Here is a 19,223-nt window from a genome sequence, read left to right on the forward strand (position 1 = left end):
ATGGGCTCTGCAGAGATTATTTACAATCCTGAAAATGTCACTTTCAACTTAATAATCACTTCTTCAAAGGCAGAGATTTTCCCTCTTTCAGAAGGTGAGGAAACACAGTATATTTTCTCAATTCATAAGAAAATTAGTAGTATGTTTAGGAAAAAAGTAGTTTATGTATCATTGAGCCATAGTAAAATCAGTTACTAACAGTTTCTTGCTGTATACGTTGCTAATATATTTTTCTTTTTTGCTATATGTGCAATTACAGAGCAAGGCCTTACAATCACACATTAGGTGGACCAGGTAACAAATTAAATTATGCAGATTTGCTATTAATTGCTGCTGTCCAACTTTAAGATGTTTCTAGAATTATTTCAAGCTTTGTAGTTGGCATGTTGACAACTTCCTTAAATTTCCTGTGCTCATTCATTTTGCCAAGTTATTTATTAGCTTTCAATTTTATTTATTTATTTTATTTTACCTTGCCCTGTAGTTTTGTTTTGTTTTGTTTTTTCAGGCCAGCTCTCTTGAAAGACAGAAGTGGGAGTTTTGATAAGGTAAAACAGAAGAGAGGTTTGAGCCTAGCAGAACAGCTGAGATCTTGAATCTGCCAAGAACAGCATGACTGCTTAATCATATAACAGTGTAGTCATTTATTTTAAACTGTGTTTCATTTCTCTTGATACTGACACAGTGTTTGCTGTTCCTATTACTCCAGATCTAACCTGAAGATTTAACATCTGCTTCTAGTTAAAAAAAGTGTTTCCCTACAGAAGTGATTCATGTGGTGCTGATTTGCCATGAATAATTCTGTGTATATGGTTGATGGTGATTCTGATGAGGAAATCTCTACCCAGCGAGCTATTCAGGAAAGCTTACAAGATAGGCATAAATTTGAAACAAGTGGCAGTGCAACAGAGATTGAAAGGTAATAAGTTCTTATTTCTACTTTGGGTTTTTTCCTGGCATTACTGTAAACATTTTGTAGACCTTATTTTTGTTTTTTAATTCCCTAAGTTTTATTGTGCTGACTGTGTCCCATGGATACTGGAAAGCACTGGTAGCTCACTTGTCTGAGTTCTCCCTGAAAAAGTTTCTTGGAAAAAAAATCTTGAAACATATGAAACTTTCAGGTAATGTTTCACATCAATATGTTAATGAGTATAAGGCTTTGTGAAGAAGATAAGTAGGTGGTGTAGAAGTAGATTGGTATGGGAGCTTCCCGTCTTTATGCATTTAATTGTTGGCCTTTGTGTGAAAAAATCAGTATTTACAGTGTCAGGGAAAGACCAACAAAAATAGTGTTTCAATGTGTTAAGCCCTCACAAAACTAATGTAACTTAGAAAAACCTAACATATTGTCTAAATTAGAGTATTTGAAGTAAGGTATAATCATATCCTTAGCTTCACATGAATTTTTACTTCTCATTTTATTCTTGTTCTGTTTGTGCAGTTTCCAGTATACTGCAAGTAAAGAACATGGGCAGATCATTGCAGCAATTCGGACAGTTAAGTACAAATACACCACCCGAAGCCTACACCCCTGGGAATGGCTGAGCAATGCCTACACTTTGGGGGTTTGATCACCTGATTTAAGTGCAGCTTTCCTTTATATAGTCTTGGGAGAAGTAAGTAAACTAAAAACAAGACATCCAAAAGCTAGCTTATTAGATAGTGACATTTTATTAGATAGGATCGTGGAAGTGGGATGGGCTCAGGTGTGACCCCTTTCAAAAATTCCAGTGCTTCATCTCCTAAAATTAGAGGAAAACTCCAGGCCTTTCTTTCATAATGAGCAAGATACACTGGTGGGACAAATGACACTCAGTGTATTAGTTGCCTGAATTTTGTCTTATGATATGTAATGGGATATGTATCTATGCTAAAATACGACAGGCCAAGAGGAGGCCTTGAAGAAGTTGGTGAGGCACAGTTCTGCTTTTGAAGAAGCAGATCAGCAAGGCTGGCTTCCTGTGCATGAAGCTGCAGCACAGCTAAATAAGAACATCCTTGAAATAACTTTAAAAGGTACAAAGTCCTTCTAGTTTTCCACCAAAAAGTTTTACAAAGTAAAGTTTGATGAATCATCCAACTTCAAATGTGTTCTGCTTTTCTGTATTTCAGCCTCCCGTGACATTACGTGGGAACAGTCCACTCTAAAAGGAGAAACACCTCTCTTGGTGGCAGTAAGAAATTGTTTTGTGGACAATGTCCACTTTCTCCTGCTCAATGGCTGCAATCCCAATGTTAAAAATGAAGAGGGAGATTCTCCTTTAGTTATAGGTGAATACGGTTTTTAGGGGTGGAGAGGTGAGGGAATGAGGTGAGGATACAGTTATACATTTTAGGTTTTAAGGTGACGTATTTGACTTCAATGCCTAAAATATTTTGCTATAAGGAGAAAAAAAATGTTAATCTCAGCATTGAGAGGGCTTTTTTACTTTTGAATAGGTCTGTCCCTGTCTGTTTTTCTCAGATGACAAATAGCTTTCTCCATGAAGTGTAGAGTGCCATCCTCTACTTTCCTTGGCATCATTTCTGCAATGGTTCCACTTCTGCTTCTTCATGCTGTTAGTGCCTTTCATGCAGGCATAGAACATTCATATTCTCTGCCCATATGGTATCTCCTTCATTGCATCAGCCTTTTTTTCTCAAAAAACCCATTCTAATTGGTTTTAATTATCCAAAATTATAGCAAACCATACTGATTTATTTGCAGTATGTAGGGTGCAAAGCGGTGTTTGTCCCTATTTAGACACTGCCAGCATTAGTCCAAGGATGACCAGTGAAGAAGACAGGCTGACATTCTCAGTTCACTTCTCTTTAATATTTTGTAATTTAGGAAAAAGGTCCCATACCTACTATAGTCCTAGTATAGTCTCATACCCACATTCTTTGTGTGAATACCACTTTAATTTGATCATGCACAAGGATTGTAATTCATGATTTCTAAAGAACTATATTTTGCCAAAATGTTTTTCCAAAGAATTCTGTGTTCATTTCCTTTGCTTCCCTCAGTCTGGGCTATGATGCCTTCATTCTCACTGAATCCTACCCAAAAAAAAGCAAAGTGTCTTCTCATTACCTAATTCTAAAGGAGCACTCTTAAGTTTCTTAAGTTTCTTCCCATACATTTTTCTGTATTGGAGAGGTGGTTTCTTTTTCAAAACTGTTGTTATAGGAAGAGAAAAAGGCCTACCAATCATGTGTAGGACCCTCAGCCCATCCTTGTAAAATGGCTGCAGGTTCAAGTCAGGACCATCTGCTTAAAAAAATGTACAGAACTCCTATTTACTTTGGAAGTGCACGGCATTAAAATGCACCATCCCCCAAGAAGGGGATGCATGGGATTTATCTCAAGTAGGTTACAGATAATAGGACATCACAGTTTCTGTCACAGAATGCTGTCACTGGTGTTCAAGCAGTTGTGGCACATGAGGCTGCTCAGCTTAATCTGTCCTGCTGAAGGACACTCGCTGTCCTGCACAGCCTGGAAGATCAAAGAGAGAAGGAGGGAAGGGTGTTGCCTAATCATTCCATCCACTGGAGCTAATGCAAATTTCTCTTTTAAGATCCTTCCTGACTTCAGAGTTCAGGCTTATTAAGCTAAGAAGGCATATGAAAGAGTCATTATAAGCTTTGTTTCATATTGTGATAACTGCTCATGGAGATTAGACAGAATTCTGGTGGCAGCTTCTGAGCACCAGGGCCCTGGGTATGGTCTCCATCTAGTGGCAAGGAAAGCTGTGTTCTGTTCCATTACCAAATGCAACAGAGAGAAAAAAATCTACAGGAAGAGAGATTACCACGAAAGGATTCATTTGCATACTTAGTGCTGTCCTGGAAGCAAAGAACAGGCTTGCTGATGAGTTAAACTTTTCAGTGTAGGGTGGCATTTCTCATTGCATTAATAGCACTGCCAGGAACAGTGAGCAGCCACAGTGCACAGAATAGCACTGAGTAGCACCGAATAGCACCTGATGCTTTGTCTGATGCTTTGTTTGCTGTCCTACAGCAATTAAACTTGATTCCTATGACATTGCCTCCTTGCTGCTGCGATCTGGTGCCAGAGTGAATTTGCGCTGCGTCCATGAGAGAACTGCTCTGCATGAGGCAGCCAGACTGGGCAGGAAGGATCTGGTACAGCTGCTCCTGGAGTCTGGGGCAGATCCTGACCCCCGCAGTGGATATGGGCTCACACCTCTAGCACTGGCTGCACAGATGGGACATACAGAAATTATGGAGCTCTTACTGCAAAAAGGTAAGGCTTTATTATACAGGACCTTATAGGAAGAGAAAGCTTCAGATATGCCTTCATAAACAGCAGCAGAAGTAGCTCACCTTACTAGAGAAAATTAAACGTCATCCGCACTGAGGGTTGTTGTGATGTAGTGAAGGCCTGATAAATACCAATTTGTATAATATTAAAATAATATATTAATATTTTAGTGAGTACTTATAATTGTTTTTTCAAATGCTCTATTATTTTCTCACATAGACAAATCACCTAAGATTTCACAAGATAATCACTTGACAAGATATTTATTGTGGGGAATTTTACGTGATGGTTCAGCAGCATTGGAACTGGATTGCATGAACTCTTGGATACTGGGTGCTCTCATGTTTACAGTTACACCTGTCTGTTCTTTGTAAAGTAAAAAATTGAAATGCATTGTTTGTAAAAAAGCAATTGTTTTGATGAATAAGAACCAAACATTCTGCTGGTGCAGTTCTAGGAACAATTCTTACTGTGTTCAAAGCAATTTGGACCTTCTTGTTCTAAGGATTACATGAACACATCTAAAATCAAGGATCCATTATGAAGATTTATGCCCACAGTGGTTCTGTTTGGTGGAGAATAGAATTCAAAATACCATATCACTGGGGGGTTGGAGATATTAATTGCAGATGAATATTAACAGTGACTACTGTGAAAATCCTTGCTGCTTCTCCCCAGGTGCAGATGTTCTTTCACAGGCAATGGACTGTGCTTCTATATTGTTTGAAGCAGCAGGAGGAGGAAATCCAGACTCTGTGAGTCTTTTACTAGAATATGGGGCTGATGCCAATGTACCAAAGCACTCGGGTCATTTGCCAATCCACAGAGCTGCATATAGAGGACACTTTCTGTGAGTTAATGTACTTAAAATCAAATAATAGTGACACCAGAAATATTAATTTTACTAATTTTACCTTATTCAAAGCAGATGGAAAATCTGTAGCTTTGTACGAGGAATTATTTTTGACTGTGTAAATATGTCTGTTCTGTGTCTGAATGTAAGAGACCAGTTAGGATAAAATCTTCCTGATTTTAGGATGCACATCTTAATCCCTCTGGTATTTCCCCATTTGTCACAAGTAGTAACACTGTCCAGTCTGATGCTGAGGTTCTTGGAACATTGTCACTCTTTTTGGGTCAATGTCTCATCTCCACCCTATCAGAGAAATGTGAATGGTGAATATACTAAATAAACAAATAGATAGTAAGGCTAATCCCTATTTTAAAGACAGTAAGACTACTACTATTTATGCTGAAATCACAACTAACAAATGAGAAACAAGCACCTGAGTATTCTTAATTTCTGTATTAATATTTTCTGTATATTATTATATATTATTATATTGTTATATTTAAACTTAGATGTATATATTACATTATAGATGATATGTATTCATGCTATAATACATATTCTATTAATTCCCTAATCCCTATAGGTTAAGCAATAACACTGTTGCTTTCAACATTCAGGAAAAATTTCTATTGAAAAGGAATCTTTAATTCCTATAGCAAGGAATGGGTTGTTCATGAATAGTAGTATAATAAAATAATATTTTATGTGTAATAGATGTAAAGTCAGTATCCATTGCTGGCTAACAATTTCACTGTTAGCAATTCAAGTCAATGCATGCCATGGTACTGATTTGGTATATTAAGACTATTCTAACAGTCATGATGAATCCTGAAGCCCAACAACACAGAGAAATTCAAAGATGAGATAGGTGAAACAAAATGTTTAAGATTCTGAGATGCTTCTGGTTTTAATGGTTTTAATTTTTCAGAGCTCTGAAATATTTAGTTCCAGTGACTGATTTTTCTGCCATTAAAGAAAGTGGGATAAGCCCAGTTCACTCAGCAGCAGCAGGAGCACATCCTCAGTGCCTTGAGTTTCTCCTGCAGTCGGGTTTTGATGCCAATTTTATGCTGGCTCAGAGAGTTCGCAAAGGCTACGACGACCACCGGAAATCAGCCCTGTACTTCGCTGTTTCCAACGGGGATATCTGCTCAACGCAGCTGCTGCTCAGCGCCGGAGCGCTGACAAACCAAGATCCCATCAACTGCCTCCAAATAGCCTTGAGAATGGGCAACTACGAGTTAATGAACCTGCTGCTCCGCCACGGGGCCAACGTCAACTACTTCTGCCGCGTGAACACCACGCATTTCCCCTCAGCTCTGCAGTACGCCCTCAAGGATGAGGTGATGCTGAGGATGCTGCTGAACTACGGCTACGACGTGCACCGCTGCTTCGACTGCCCGCGGGGCAGCGGCGACCACTCCCAGTACGTGACGGACGGCTGGACCTCCACCGTCATCAAAGACACCATGGTAAGTGCTGTCCTACCGCCAGTGGCCTTCCTAAAACTAAATGGAAAGGGCCTTAATGCACTGTCAGAAAAAGTTTACACATAAAGAGCGGAATAGTTTAAAATTAACCAGATGTTGATATGAAGCCTAGTTCATGACCGTAAATGTCGTAAACAGTAATTTTGAATTATGAAAATATAGCTGATGCTATGCTAATGATCAGTAAGGGACTGGCTCTCCAGTGCAGTGCTGTCCATGCTGTGAAAGCAGAGATTTGCAGGCTGGCTCTCTGCATTGTCCTGTACCAGAACACCAAGACTGGAAGTGTGTTGAAAGGACCCCTGGAGGTGGTGGGATGAGCGCTGAGCAGAAATTAGCAAACCTAAAGAGCTTCCTGGAGACACTCATCAGTGTCATTGTTTCACAGTTTGTAAAGTCCATTTGAACCTAATAAACCCTTCTTTAACTGAAAGATAAGGGGATAATGCATGCACTGGGCTGGTGGATCCTCCTATTAAGTACCTGGGACACAAGTCTAAATTCCACTTAAGAGTGATAGCACTTCTTTTTAAGCATCAAGTCCCCAAATATACTGCTGCTTAAGTTTATTTTTGGATCCAGTACAAAATAACCATCTCTCAGATTTTTAGATTCTACTAGTCAGGCTTAGGCAAGCTGTGGCAACCTCTAAAACCCTGCTCAAGTAACTGTTCTTTTCCTCAGAGACAGAAGTAATTTACTGCAGTATCAAATATTACCCTACTAACTGTTTCATTCCTGTCAGTTCTGTGAAGTGATAACCTTGTCCTGGCTGAAGCATGTGTCTGGGAAAGTAGTGCGAGTCATGTTAGATTATGTTGATCATGTTAAGATTTGCTGGAAGCTCGAAGCAGTTCTCAAAGAACAGGAACTCTGGCCAGATATCCATTTCATTTTAAGTAAGTATCTGTTTATGTTTTTAATGAAAACAAGCTGGTTTGGCACTGGGGCCTTTTTGCTTGGTAGCATTTAAATTTTGCTTCTCCTTTCTAGCAAATCCTCGCTCTCTGAAGCACCTTTGCCGCCTGAAGATCCGGGCGTGCATGGGCCGGCTGCGTCTCCGCTGTCCTGTCTTCATGACCTTCCTTCCACTGCCAAACTGCTTGAAAGATTACATCCTGTACAAGGAATATGATCTTTATGGACAGGAAAACTACACAGGGATCTACAACCTCAACTGTGCATAAGTATTTGTCCTGTACTTTGAAGGGAATTTAATGTGGCTAAGACTGTTGTGCTTTTTTCTTTTGGGATTTCCTCTCCTCTGTATATTAAGGAATGCCAGCGCTCTCCCCTCACCCCCTGAAGAAAATGGTGAGACCCCCCAAAATGTAAGTATTGGTGATCCCATCCTAAAGATCTCCTGGACTATGACAAGTTATTGGACTATCTGCAAGTTATGGCAACAGTATTTTAATGCCTGGTGTGACAAGTTAAGGAAGTGTACAATACAGGGTTGCAAGCCTTGTGTTGTGGCTAAATTAAGGCTTGTCATACCAGATACCACTACCCTCATTCCAGGATTAAACTCAGGGTTTAGTTAAAGGTCAAGGATTTGACTCCAGGAAGGGACACAGTTTTTTCTCTTGTCCTTCTTCCTTTCTCTTGACAAGAAATAGTTTTTGTTTGTGAAGTCCTACAGTGAAGTTCTGAAAAGCAGCTTCAGTAATTCTTTTCTTCACCCAATAAAGCAACCCCCCATTCTAGTCAATCAAATGGGATTAAGCTTGAGAAACCTCTGCTTATCACTGCAGGTCTTGTGACTATACCAATGTTTCATCAAGGTGGCACTGCTGAAACTGCAGCTCCTTCTCAGGTACTGATGTCTCATCCACCATGAACTTGGACTATTCTCTCTAGAACTGGGTTCTCCTTACCCAGAGCTGTCTGAAGTCATGCTTGCAATTTTTGGAGCTTCTCTCTGTAGAGGTGGAGCTTAAACTTTTGGAGCCCTGTCATTTTAGGAAGTCTTAGAGAAGTCTTAGAAAGACCTAGAGCATGCCTGTTCCTTCTAATAATACTGCAAATATCAGTTCCTAATTTAGAAAAAAAAGTTCATCAACACATTTGGCATTAGTAGTATTTATTCCTTCATAATCAAGTAAGCATAGACGGTTTTTTCTAGTTATACATGCATCTTTATCACAGAAGTTACAGAATTCAAAAGTCTGCTTTTCCCCAGAAAAATCTACAAACCTTATAAAATACAAATTTAACCACAATGCGGTTATGGCCCATGGTTTTTTACATGGTGTTTATCCCATAATAGACTAACTCAGCCTGTGAGGATATGTCCAATGCCCATGGTAATGGTAGTGCTGGTAGAGCCTCTGCACTCGGCTTGTTCCAGAGAGCCCTCAGAGCCCTGTCACTGCCCCACCACGGGCCCTCCCAGCCAGCTGCCACAGCTCCTGCTCACCTTCAGTCTCTGATTGTTGCAAAAATAAGTTAAGACCATTCCCAAGTGTAACAACTTCCTCTGAGGTTATCTGGCTATTACTATAAAAATTAAGAGAACTGAGCTACACTTGACAATGGAGGGCTATACCTGCGTGTTAGAACTAATTTTAATGGAAGGGAACACATCCTGTCACCAGTAATGGAGCTTCCTGAAAGTCAGTATGATGAAGAATGCAGGAGGCTTTTGCATCAGAGTACAAGTCTCACCCAGAAAGTTACTACAGTTAAGCTTTTATTTAAAATATAAAATGCTGACTGGAGCCCTGGTACAATAGGGTTACTATCCATGTTTCCAAGATTAAGACACAACAATCAGAGTTGACATAAATATGCCACTGGTTGTTCTTAATACAGCTATTCAGGGAAAATGTGCAAGTCTGTCTCAAACACTGCAAAAATCACTTACACTTCACCAGAACAGGACCAATCCAGAACACCATCATAAGAATTTGACCACTCTATTATAAAAATGACCAGAAAGGTTGTACAAAATTCTCAGCTTGCAATATAAACTTCATTAGGAATACAAGTGCATTCACAATGATACACTGACTTATTCTTGTCATGACAACTGAGATACCACTGTGGCAGGCAGGGAAAAAAATGCCAACTTAGTGCTTAATTAAAACAAGAAGCCTTGGGGTCTAATTACCTTGCAAGAATTTTTGTAATACAGAGCAAGAGAAAGAATAGAAAGTATCAGCTTTTGCTGTTACATTAGACAATATCTCTACTAAATTCACTAAGCAGTGGCAGTTTTCTTTCGCTAGGTGAACTATTTCCTAAATAATAAGAGACTATATTTTAGCATAGTTTTCACCATTAGCTTGTCCCAAATGCTGTGCAACTAATTAATCAGTATTTACCTTAAGTATAGACAGAATTTGCCTTAAGCAGTCAAATTTATTTCTTTCTATCCATGTACGTCAATTACAGCTTCATAAATAGCATCAGCTGTTTCACAATTTTCAGCTCTAGGTTTACATCCACATAAAGAGGAAATCTGACAGCCCTTTAGAAGGGAAATGTTTCTTAACTCTGAAATATTACTGTTAGACAGTAAATTGTCCTGATACAATTTTAAACTCAAACAGATTAAGGAAATAAGACTGTGACATGCAACTGACTTTTCACTACCGGATCATATCCAGTTAGATATGTTTCAGTAGTACATGACTTTGACCTTGTCCTCTGGTTTGGACTTGGCCAAATCTAGCAGTGACCACAGATGAGTGCCAGCTATCATCTGTAATGCAATAAAATGTATACCCATAAGCACACCTGATATATTTGTATATTCATGCCATTACATACATAAAGAATGTACGTAGCTTGAAACAGCTGACAGCAAGACTGGCTTGGTCTGCAGTGTGTAGATCTACACAGTGTAACAAGCTTCATATCTTACTTGAGGGATAAAAGTAATTATGAGGCTGCAATTAGCAACACAAGTTAGTCCTGAACAACACTGCCAATTCAGTACCTACAAGAAGCCACTTCAAAATCATGGATTTGAAAGAATATTTTCAGGAGTGACTGAAGTAGATGCACGTGAAGCAAACTACAGCTTCAGCCAAAGGTGCCTGAAAGATCAGTTTGTGAATAAAAGGCAGTACAAAATAATAAACATGAGAGTTTATTTAATCTCTTGTAAATCAGGAAAGGAAACCATCTAGTAGTTTAGTTACAATAATAAAATATTCTGGTGGTGAAATTCTACCACAGCAGTTCCCAGTAGACCATGAGGTGTTCCTACTAAAAGTTACATACGCTCATGGAAAATACCAAGCATCATTCTGATTTTTTTTCAACAAAACTGTTTTCTAATTAAGTAGTTCTAAACCTGATAGAAAAAAAGGTCGTGTATGAAACCTCAGTAGCTGTTTTTGCCTTGAGATAGTTCTAATTACAACCTGTGTGATCCTTGCTAAGCAAAGCTCAGTCATTCTCACCCTCCCGCTAACTCAGTCACCATTCCTGTCTGACTTCCCCAGCTCTGCTGACATGCCCTTTGCTCTTGCAGCTTTCATCATTACCCCAGATGCTTTCATACTTTCTTGCTCATTTTACACCAGTGAAACTCTCCTAAATAAGACAAACAACACCTACATTTCATTCATGCATATCAATCTTTTAGTGGTTAAGATGAGAATCATCCAATGTAAGTGAAATGTATTTCACTCCTACTCTGTTTTAGAAAGCTACATTTCATGGCATATATGGAAAGCTTGAAAAGCAAATGGAGTCATTCCAATCTTTATTGATAAATCCAAAAAATCCCATTTAACAGTAAATTCACCTGCCAACTTGATTAGCTTTCTTCCTCATCTTTGCAGATTTATAGCTATATGAGTAATGGTAGGTTTTGCAAAAAATACAGTAATCCCATTTTCTGACATTTCTTCAATAAGGCTAATGCAGGCTGCACATCAGAAATGCTTTTTCTTGAGAGTGCTTGTCTATTGTTTGTCCTCCCTCTGGAGCCTGGGCTACTGCAGCTCCAGTGCTTAACACAATTAGTCCTTCTCTTACAAGCTGAGGACTGGATTCTAGACACTAGAGATCACTGATTTCATAGGCTCCCTGTGCTGTTTCCAAACTGCTTCATCCTCAGTACATACTTGAGAAAAATACAAAACACAGTAACCTCGGGCTACCCTGTGATATGATTTGATAGAAAAAAAAATCAGTAAATAAAAAAAACAAACACAAACAAACATGAACTGGAATAATTTGCAGAGACAAACTGCCTTGCCACTCTCTGTAAGCCTTGATTTAAGCACAAAAGGGGAAAAAATTGAATTTGGTGCCTCTCTGTAATTTTTGTTGGCAAGAATAAAAATAGTCTCTTAAAAATGGGAGCTGAGAATGGAAGCCTAGATATGAAATAAAAATGCCACTGTCTTTTACAAGAAGCCTCAGGTTGGAGTGGTCCATGTGGCACTGTGCCAGCTAAATCCAGCCACAGGGCAATACTATGTGACCAACTGGGCAGCAGCAAAAGCAGATATTTCTACAAGTGACTGGCTATTCTGGGGATGAAAATCACACTGGAAGAGGATCTGGTAACCAATTCAGGAAGAGAACCTGGAGGCTCTCTGTTCTCCAGCCTCCTCCCCTCCTTTTTCAAGGCAGAGCCCTTTGGTGGCTGCTCAAGCCCCTGTGGTGTAAAACCTCTGCTGTGGTGTAAAACCCAGATCTGCCCAGAGCTTCTGCAGCTCCAGCTGCCTCTGCTCCTGCCCAGGCACTGCTGCCCTTCACTCCTGTCACCAACTCCTGCACACAAAGTGACATCTCCAGCAGCACAGGCAGGAGGAGGCTTTGGCCAATGCAGGCACTCCCAAGAGTTAGAAGAGCCCTCTGTGCACCTACAGCCATCCAGCAGACACAACCTGAGATTCCTCACTTACTTTATCAGCACTGAACAGCTCCAGCTAGGAAGGGCTGGGCCACCACCAGCTGCTGAGGAGATACTCTGAAAATTGCTTCCATTCCTGAACACCAGAAATGCCCTGCAATGAACTGTAAATCACTCATAACTGTTATATTATAACCTGGAATATAAGTATATTCTCTTCTCTCTACATATCCTGTTATTTTCATGCCACTATTAGAGAGCTATCTTCTGTTCCTCTGGATTTTAATATCTATAGTAATTAGTGCAAAAATAAATATTTCTCTTCAAACAAGATTTCTTTTCTGGTTCAAAAGGTGAATGCACATCTAATACTATACAAAATAAATATTACACAGGGTATGGAATATGGAGTGCAGATTACAAGCTGTAAACAGACACCACTTTGAAAAATGCTTTCCAGAACTGACTCTAGGATGTAGGATTGGTATCATCTCTTACTTCAGAACTAGTAAATTCTGTTTGCAAAATCATGAAAACAATGAAGAGCCTCAACTCATTTCCAGTAGATGTAGTGTACTAGCAGCAAGGCATTTACATATGCAGAAGATTTTGATATGATGGAATTCAAGATGTTCCTGCAACTCTAAGCACGTTTTATAAAATTGAACTCAAAGGTTTACAGCTTTTTGTTCCAAGTACTGGGGAAAAACCAAGAACATGGCACTTGTGCTACAAGGCTATATACACAGCTCTTATCATTTGATGAGGAATGCTTTTCCTCATGCAACAAAGTTCAACTGCATCTCATCAGCTCTTATCCAGGTCTGACAGTATCTTTTTCTCCTGTTGAAATAAGTTTTTTTGGCATTGTAATCACCAAAAAAAAAAAAATAAAAAGGAAATCAAGACAGTATCATACTGTGCAAAATGAAACAAAAAAGATCCTTCTGTTTAGAACTATTGCACATCTCACTGATGTTACAGGGGATCCTTCTTTCTAAGTCTAAGAACAGGTATGTGTAACAAACTGGGTAAAGCTAGCACTGTCTTATTTGGACATCCATTTTTGTTTCCAGCAAGGTGTTCTCCCTACTGCAGTGTAAAGAACAAATTTCAATGTTTGGGTTTTTTTGGTTTTTTGAGTTTTCAGTTTTGCTTCCAAAGCAGTCAATTGCACAGAGGTTAAGTGGGGAAAACACCCACATTTTTCCCATACTGCAGAGAAGCCTTGAGAAAACATATGTTTGTAATAAATGGCAGCATCACCGTGCTTCATCTGGCATACAAGAGAAATTACACTGGCAGGAAATAGAAATCACTTAACTGAGAAAGAAAAATCAAGGCATAATAGGGTCTATATATTGTGAAGTCTTTTCTAGAACATGACAGACCCTCCACCTACATTTCACCTCTTGTAGAATTTGTGCCATTTCACCAGATATAGTAATGATTCCAATTTTAATGAAGCAGACAACGTTAGGCTTCAGATTCTCTCTTCTTCTTTCCATCTTCTCCTAAATCACTGTCTTCTGACTGGCTGCTGCTAAGGACTACAAACTGTCCTTCTGTGCTGCTCTGGTTGGATCTGCTGGAAGCTGCTATCAACCGGCTCTGCTCCTCCAAGTCCTAAGTTCAGAAGGGGGGTTGGGAAATCAGAAAAAGAGTATTACCCTTTAAGCCATCTGCAATGGACACAGGATACCATAATTATGATTTCTACATGATCTATCAATACTATCAGTGGACAGCTTTGGACAAATCTGCAAAAGAAAGTAAGTAGAAAAAACCTAATATTAAGAAATAATGACAAAAGGTACCTTCTCAATTTGCTTTTGTTTATTCAGTTCTTTTTGCTGTTTCTCTTTCACTCTATCTATTTCCTTCTGCTTTTCTGAGGCTTTTCGATCCTAAAGAGCAAAAATGTAAATAAAGTCAGTAACAACAGCCTGAGATGTTTTGAGACACTACTGACTGATATGAGCTTGCTCAAGACTGTGATTTTTCTGTTTTGAATATTCTACTTTTAAAGGACTGGTATGGTTGTTAAAAGTAGCAAAATTAATCCTATATTGAATATTGTTCTACAGTAAATATTGGTCAGTCTTAAATTCTAGGAAAAAGGTCCCTTAAAATATACAACAGTATTGCTGATCTAGAGGCATCTTGCAGAATACAATCTATTACACATATTTAAATATATCCCCTTCCTTTCATTCCCCATCATCCTTTGCCCCGAAAAGGTTCTTACCAGTTCTGCATGTAAAGCTATCTGTTTGGCCAATCCAACAGAGTCACAAATCTAAACACAAAACAGACGGAAATAATTAAAAATGCCTTTAAATTTAAGCCAGCATCCCAAATTAAATACAACAGCACATTAAAGCATTGGCAGGCACTTAAAATGACAGGTTTAACTTTCTCAGTACCTAAAAAATGCCTTAGACAGCTTGAATGGATCTAGCATCTTGGAACCCATATTCACAACTGATACAAGTCACAACCATCACCAATACCTTTTCCCCTTCATTATTTGATTCAAATATATAGCAGATGGAAGTCTGGCGGCTCTCCACTCTCCCTCCTGAGGTTCTGAGCACAAATCCAAACAGGCGCTTATTCTCCTGGTGTGTAGCATACAGTACTACACTGGGCAAAGGAAACTGCCAAAAGGATCAGACAGGCAGAGATTAAAACTGATTCCAAATGTTTGCCACACGAGGTTTCAATACACTGCACATTAATCAATGCACAACCACAGCACAAGAAGTTACCCGACCAAATGTAATTATGTAACACAAACAGATCGGACAGCAAGGACTCGATTATTCCAAAGACAAGCAAATGTCAAAAAACACACTCCATGTAAGGAAAAGGGACTACATTTGCAGTGGAGTCAGTAATCTTCCTAAAAGTGGATACACTCCTGTTTTATTTTGTTGTAATCATTCATTATCACTACATTTGTGACTAAGCTTTCAATATTTACTTTCATGTAAAGGCACTACTTCTCAAAAACCTTTATTGCAATTAGCTCAATTCTCCTAATTATATAAGCAAGAAAACAAACCCCAACCCATACCCTCATTCGTTTGTTACAAGAAAACTATTTTGCATTCTTATTCCTAAAATAGGTTGGACTTCAAATTCTCTTTTTAAGACTCATTAAACAATAAACTTTAAAATTCTGAGAGTCCCTACCACAGCTGCTATGAACTGAAAGGATGAGTTTTCCTAGAATTAGATGTGTGCATTTAGTATATGGAACATACCCTCAGCTGATGTGCCTCACTTGTAAAAGGTGACAGCTTTGGAGCATTTTTGAACTTAATGTCAAAACATTAAAAACAAAACAGAGAAGCCAAAGAGCAAACAAGCCAAACATACCCTCCTGGACTTCAGAACTAATGTGACTCCATCATTAATGTTCTCTCTTTACTATTTTACCCTTTCAGATGACAGGGAGAAGGCAATCTCAAAAGCCAATTTGACCTATTGAAATCACTCCCCTAAACCTGATTTGCAAGTGTTTCTAAATGTCTGCATTGGTTTCCTAATAGCACTGGAAATCTGGCTGGAAATCTCATGCTATCAGTGATTTTTGCTATCATCTAATAATAGTATTTTTAAAGTAAAAGAATTACATTGCTGCGTATTTATCTTAAAATGGAAAGTTACTTACTCGTAGTCTTGTAACTTGTGTCTGTGGATCAATTAACCTAAAAATTTGTTTTTAAAGACAAACCAGAAAGTAAATTTTACCAAAGTGAAAGAAGATCATTCTGTAAATAAGCATCAGTAGAAGTCAGGAAGCAAACTTACTTTAAACAGTCACAAGTGACTAACAAGTGTGACTCTGTCATCCTGAAAACGTTGTGGATGGCGCGAGCTGCGAGTATCTGACGCATCGTTTCATAAACAACATCTGGGCTTTCATCAGACCTCACTTCCATGGAGCCAAGAAATCTTACAATAAATAACTGATGAAGAATTGAATCTAAGAAAAAAGAAAAGTAATGAAAAAAACAAACTCCATTTTGTGTTTCCCATTCAAAACCAAAGGTGGACTGCAGTCAGGAAAACTCCAAGCTCCTCTTAACTTGGAAAGATTGCTCCTACTTAGCAATCAGAGGTGCAGTTACTACACAGCACACCACACATCTCTGCATTTTGTTAATGAATACAAAAGATGCAATGAATCATTTTTAAAGCAGATTTTCAGACATCAATTTGATTTAACTTATCAAATACCTTGCAATGTAATTAAGCATTTTAAAACTGGTGTTAAATTAGAAGAGAGAAGCTAGAGGTGAAAACAGAACTATAATTGTCAAAACTTATTTTTATTTTGCATTGAAGTGAAATTTTGTTTTACCTTCTGTTTCAGGTTTTGAGCCTCCAGATTCACCAAAAGGATTTGTGCGTCTATCAAAAAATGAAAACATTAAAGCAGGAGTCAGATTACAGAACCATTATGGACAGTGCAGTAGTCTCATGCTGTGTCAAATACCAACATGTAGTGAGTTCACAAACTTGTCATCTGGAGGAATAATGTATCATGAACCATAAGGAGAAGCAATTCTATCAGGAGTGAGACATAGCTTGCTGTATTTGAGGGTCCACATTATGGGGAGAATACCAGTTATTATTGTTCTATTGCTGCCATAGAAAGTTTTGCTCACTTTTTTTTTTTTTTTTTAATATTTGAATTAAGACCAAACCAAAACCTTGGTAATGTTTGAAAAGGAATAGTTTCAGGGGATGAAATTTCAGAGTACAGCTTCAGGAAGCACAGCCAAAAACCAGGCCCTTTCAGTACTCCATAAGAGCACCCACTTCTCACCACTGTCAAGGTGCTGAATTACTTACTCAAGAGAAGGCCCTGGGTTTGTTTCAAATGCAGCTTTCTCAAAACATCACTGGGCTTTTACTCCTAGAGAGTCAAGAGAAATGTGGCTATTTCTGGCTCTCAGAGACAGTATTACTATCAGTTACAGAGAAAAGTGAAAATACTCTAGGCTTCCAAGTCTGCATTTTTCAAAAAGAGTAAGGGAATAAGCACAGGAAATGGGGACATTTTATTTAAAATTTGTAGAGGAAATTACCCATTCTCTCTGGCTGATTGGTAGCTGAAAAGCTATTGGCAAGGGTTCAATATAGTTCAAATTAGGTTTTTTATGGGATTGATGAAAGTGTTACCTTGATAATTAGTGTGCTAAAAACAAATTTCAGGACTATGAGAAAAAAAATTGTTCAGTTACACATCCTGACTGCCAGTTTATTTTATTAATTATCAGAAATGTTTTAACTAAGAGATATCTAGTTTGAAGTAATAAAATTTTTCTAGATTGAAGCCAACATGGCATTGCTACAATGTTTAGATAATCTGGACTCAATCAAGAACCATCTCATTAAAGGCTGACCTGTGTAATTATAGTAAAAGCAAATTCTTTCTACCAGCATCTTCTATTGCTCAGATTTTTCTTGTTGTTTAATATTAATTGGAACAGTAAATGCAGAATCTCACAGGATCTCTCAAAAGGCAAAAATAAAATTTAAATATATGTCATCAGTATCAGAAACCAAGAAAGTACTACTTTTTTTAATATCAAACATTACCTATCTGTACAAACTCTGCAGTTCTTTATTGGAGGCCATGGCTAATTGAAAACAGTGAGCTCAACTCTATCATTTCTGCTATGAAAAATATTATAACTGATGACATCACAGAATATTCTGAGTTGGAAGGGACCCCCAAGGATCACTGAGTCCAACTCTCCAGTGAATGGCCCACACAGGGATTGAATCCACAGCCTTGGTGTTACTGGCACCCTGCTCTAGACCAGGCTACCACAGGAGTTCAGCTAAGTCTTAAACTTTCCACTTCCTGCAATACAGTTCAAGTCTATTTCAAATCAGTGTATCCTGAAGGATCTAGCTGGCCACCTGCTTATCCTGCTATACCAAGCAACAATAAAAAGAAAACTGTGGAAAAAAGGAAAAAATAGTAGTGTATATATTTCAACTCTTTAAATCTGTGAGATGCAATTCAAAATTCAAATATTTTCTAGAGGCAGGGAGACATAACACATTTTTGTGACAAGAATCACATAAATTAGTTTTCATGTCTTTGGCTGTCGTTGTTAAGAGCAGCTGGATCTGCAAATACATTTTGTTCATATCTGAATTCTATAGATATAGATCTAGAAATGCAGTGATGATTTACAGGTCTTTGGTTTTTAGTACATCTCCCACTCAAATATAATAACAAGTAGGAGAAAATGCTTTAATGTTTTGGATGAACTCTTCAGATGATTTTAACTTGTCTGTATGTGAAATTACTCTAGAAGCCTAGACCATTTTCACTCACCTTTCAGCTTAAGAGGAGTGTCATCGTATGCCATCATCACCTGGAGGCAGGGCTACCAAATTTCTCTTGATTTTCCAAGAGGAAATAACCCAAGCTGCTGGGTAAGCAAGCAATAGGAAAGGAAAATACCTTGTGAAACCAAAAGTTGAAAATAAATCAGTAAATAAAAGCATTGGCTGTTAAAGCAAGAAAAGCTGCTGCAAAACAGAAAACTACACCTTGACTCTAGTGATGTAATTAAGCCTTTTTTTTTACAATTCCATCTAACAGTTTAACAAATTGTTTTGCTCCACTGGGCACTGCAAAATTTGTGACATCAGTCAGGAAAAAGGCAATGTGTGTGCTGGAGCTGCATCTTAAATGGTTTTCTTGTTCATTGGTTTTTGAATCAGTAACATTAACTTTAGGGATTTCTTTCCTTCTCC

At 38.3% G+C, this 19,223-nt stretch overlaps 2 protein-coding genes across 8 annotated transcripts in view; one reads left to right on the forward strand and one right to left on the reverse strand.

The window, feature by feature from the left end:
- Positions 1-18,433, forward strand: ASB14 (ankyrin repeat and SOCS box containing 14). 7 transcript variants are annotated; one of them, XR_005955026.1, is made up of 13 exons: positions 1-94; positions 509-548; positions 710-919; positions 1,445-1,500; positions 1,888-2,019; positions 2,116-2,274; positions 4,007-4,252; positions 4,949-5,120; positions 6,052-6,595; positions 7,359-7,512; positions 7,607-7,944; positions 13,980-14,203; positions 16,816-18,433. XR_005955026.1 is itself a non-coding variant. In XM_041466517.1 (11 exons), exons 3-11 carry the CDS (start codon positions 792-794, stop codon positions 7,798-7,800), a joined length of 1,785 nt encoding a protein of 594 aa, XP_041322451.1. In that variant the 5' UTR covers positions 1-94; positions 509-548; positions 710-791; the 3' UTR covers positions 7,801-8,832. The 7 variants fall into 7 exon arrangements, 6 of the variants coding, with proteins under 6 accessions (XP_041322451.1, XP_041322482.1, XP_041322492.1 ...); XM_041466517.1 differs by lacking the exons at positions 13,980-14,203; positions 16,816-18,433 and having other exon boundaries at positions 7,607-8,832; XM_041466548.1 differs by lacking the exons at positions 13,980-14,203; positions 16,816-18,433 and having other exon boundaries at positions 5-94; positions 765-919; positions 7,607-8,832.
- APPL1 (adaptor protein, phosphotyrosine interacting with PH domain and leucine zipper 1) overlaps positions 10,694-19,223 on the reverse strand; it is a 23,527-nt gene continuing 14,997 nt past the window's right edge. The window contains exons 16-22 of the mRNA XM_041466506.1: positions 16,804-16,853; positions 16,251-16,425; positions 16,111-16,147; positions 14,945-15,091; positions 14,680-14,730; positions 14,249-14,338; positions 10,694-14,057 (exon numbers count right to left, since the gene is read on the reverse strand). Of these exons, the coding sequence (XP_041322440.1) occupies positions 13,908-14,057; positions 14,249-14,338; positions 14,680-14,730; positions 14,945-15,091; positions 16,111-16,147; positions 16,251-16,425; positions 16,804-16,853 (700 nt within the window). The 3' untranslated portion in view covers positions 10,694-13,907. The remainder of the gene's footprint in view (positions 14,058-14,248; positions 14,339-14,679; positions 14,731-14,944; positions 15,092-16,110; positions 16,148-16,250; positions 16,426-16,803; positions 16,854-19,223) is intronic.

This window comes from Pyrgilauda ruficollis, unplaced genomic scaffold, assembly GCF_017590135.1.
Source record: "Pyrgilauda ruficollis isolate IOZ18807 unplaced genomic scaffold, ASM1759013v1 scaffold10, whole genome shotgun sequence".
NCBI classification, from domain to species: domain Eukaryota; kingdom Metazoa; phylum Chordata; class Aves; order Passeriformes; family Passeridae; genus Pyrgilauda; species Pyrgilauda ruficollis.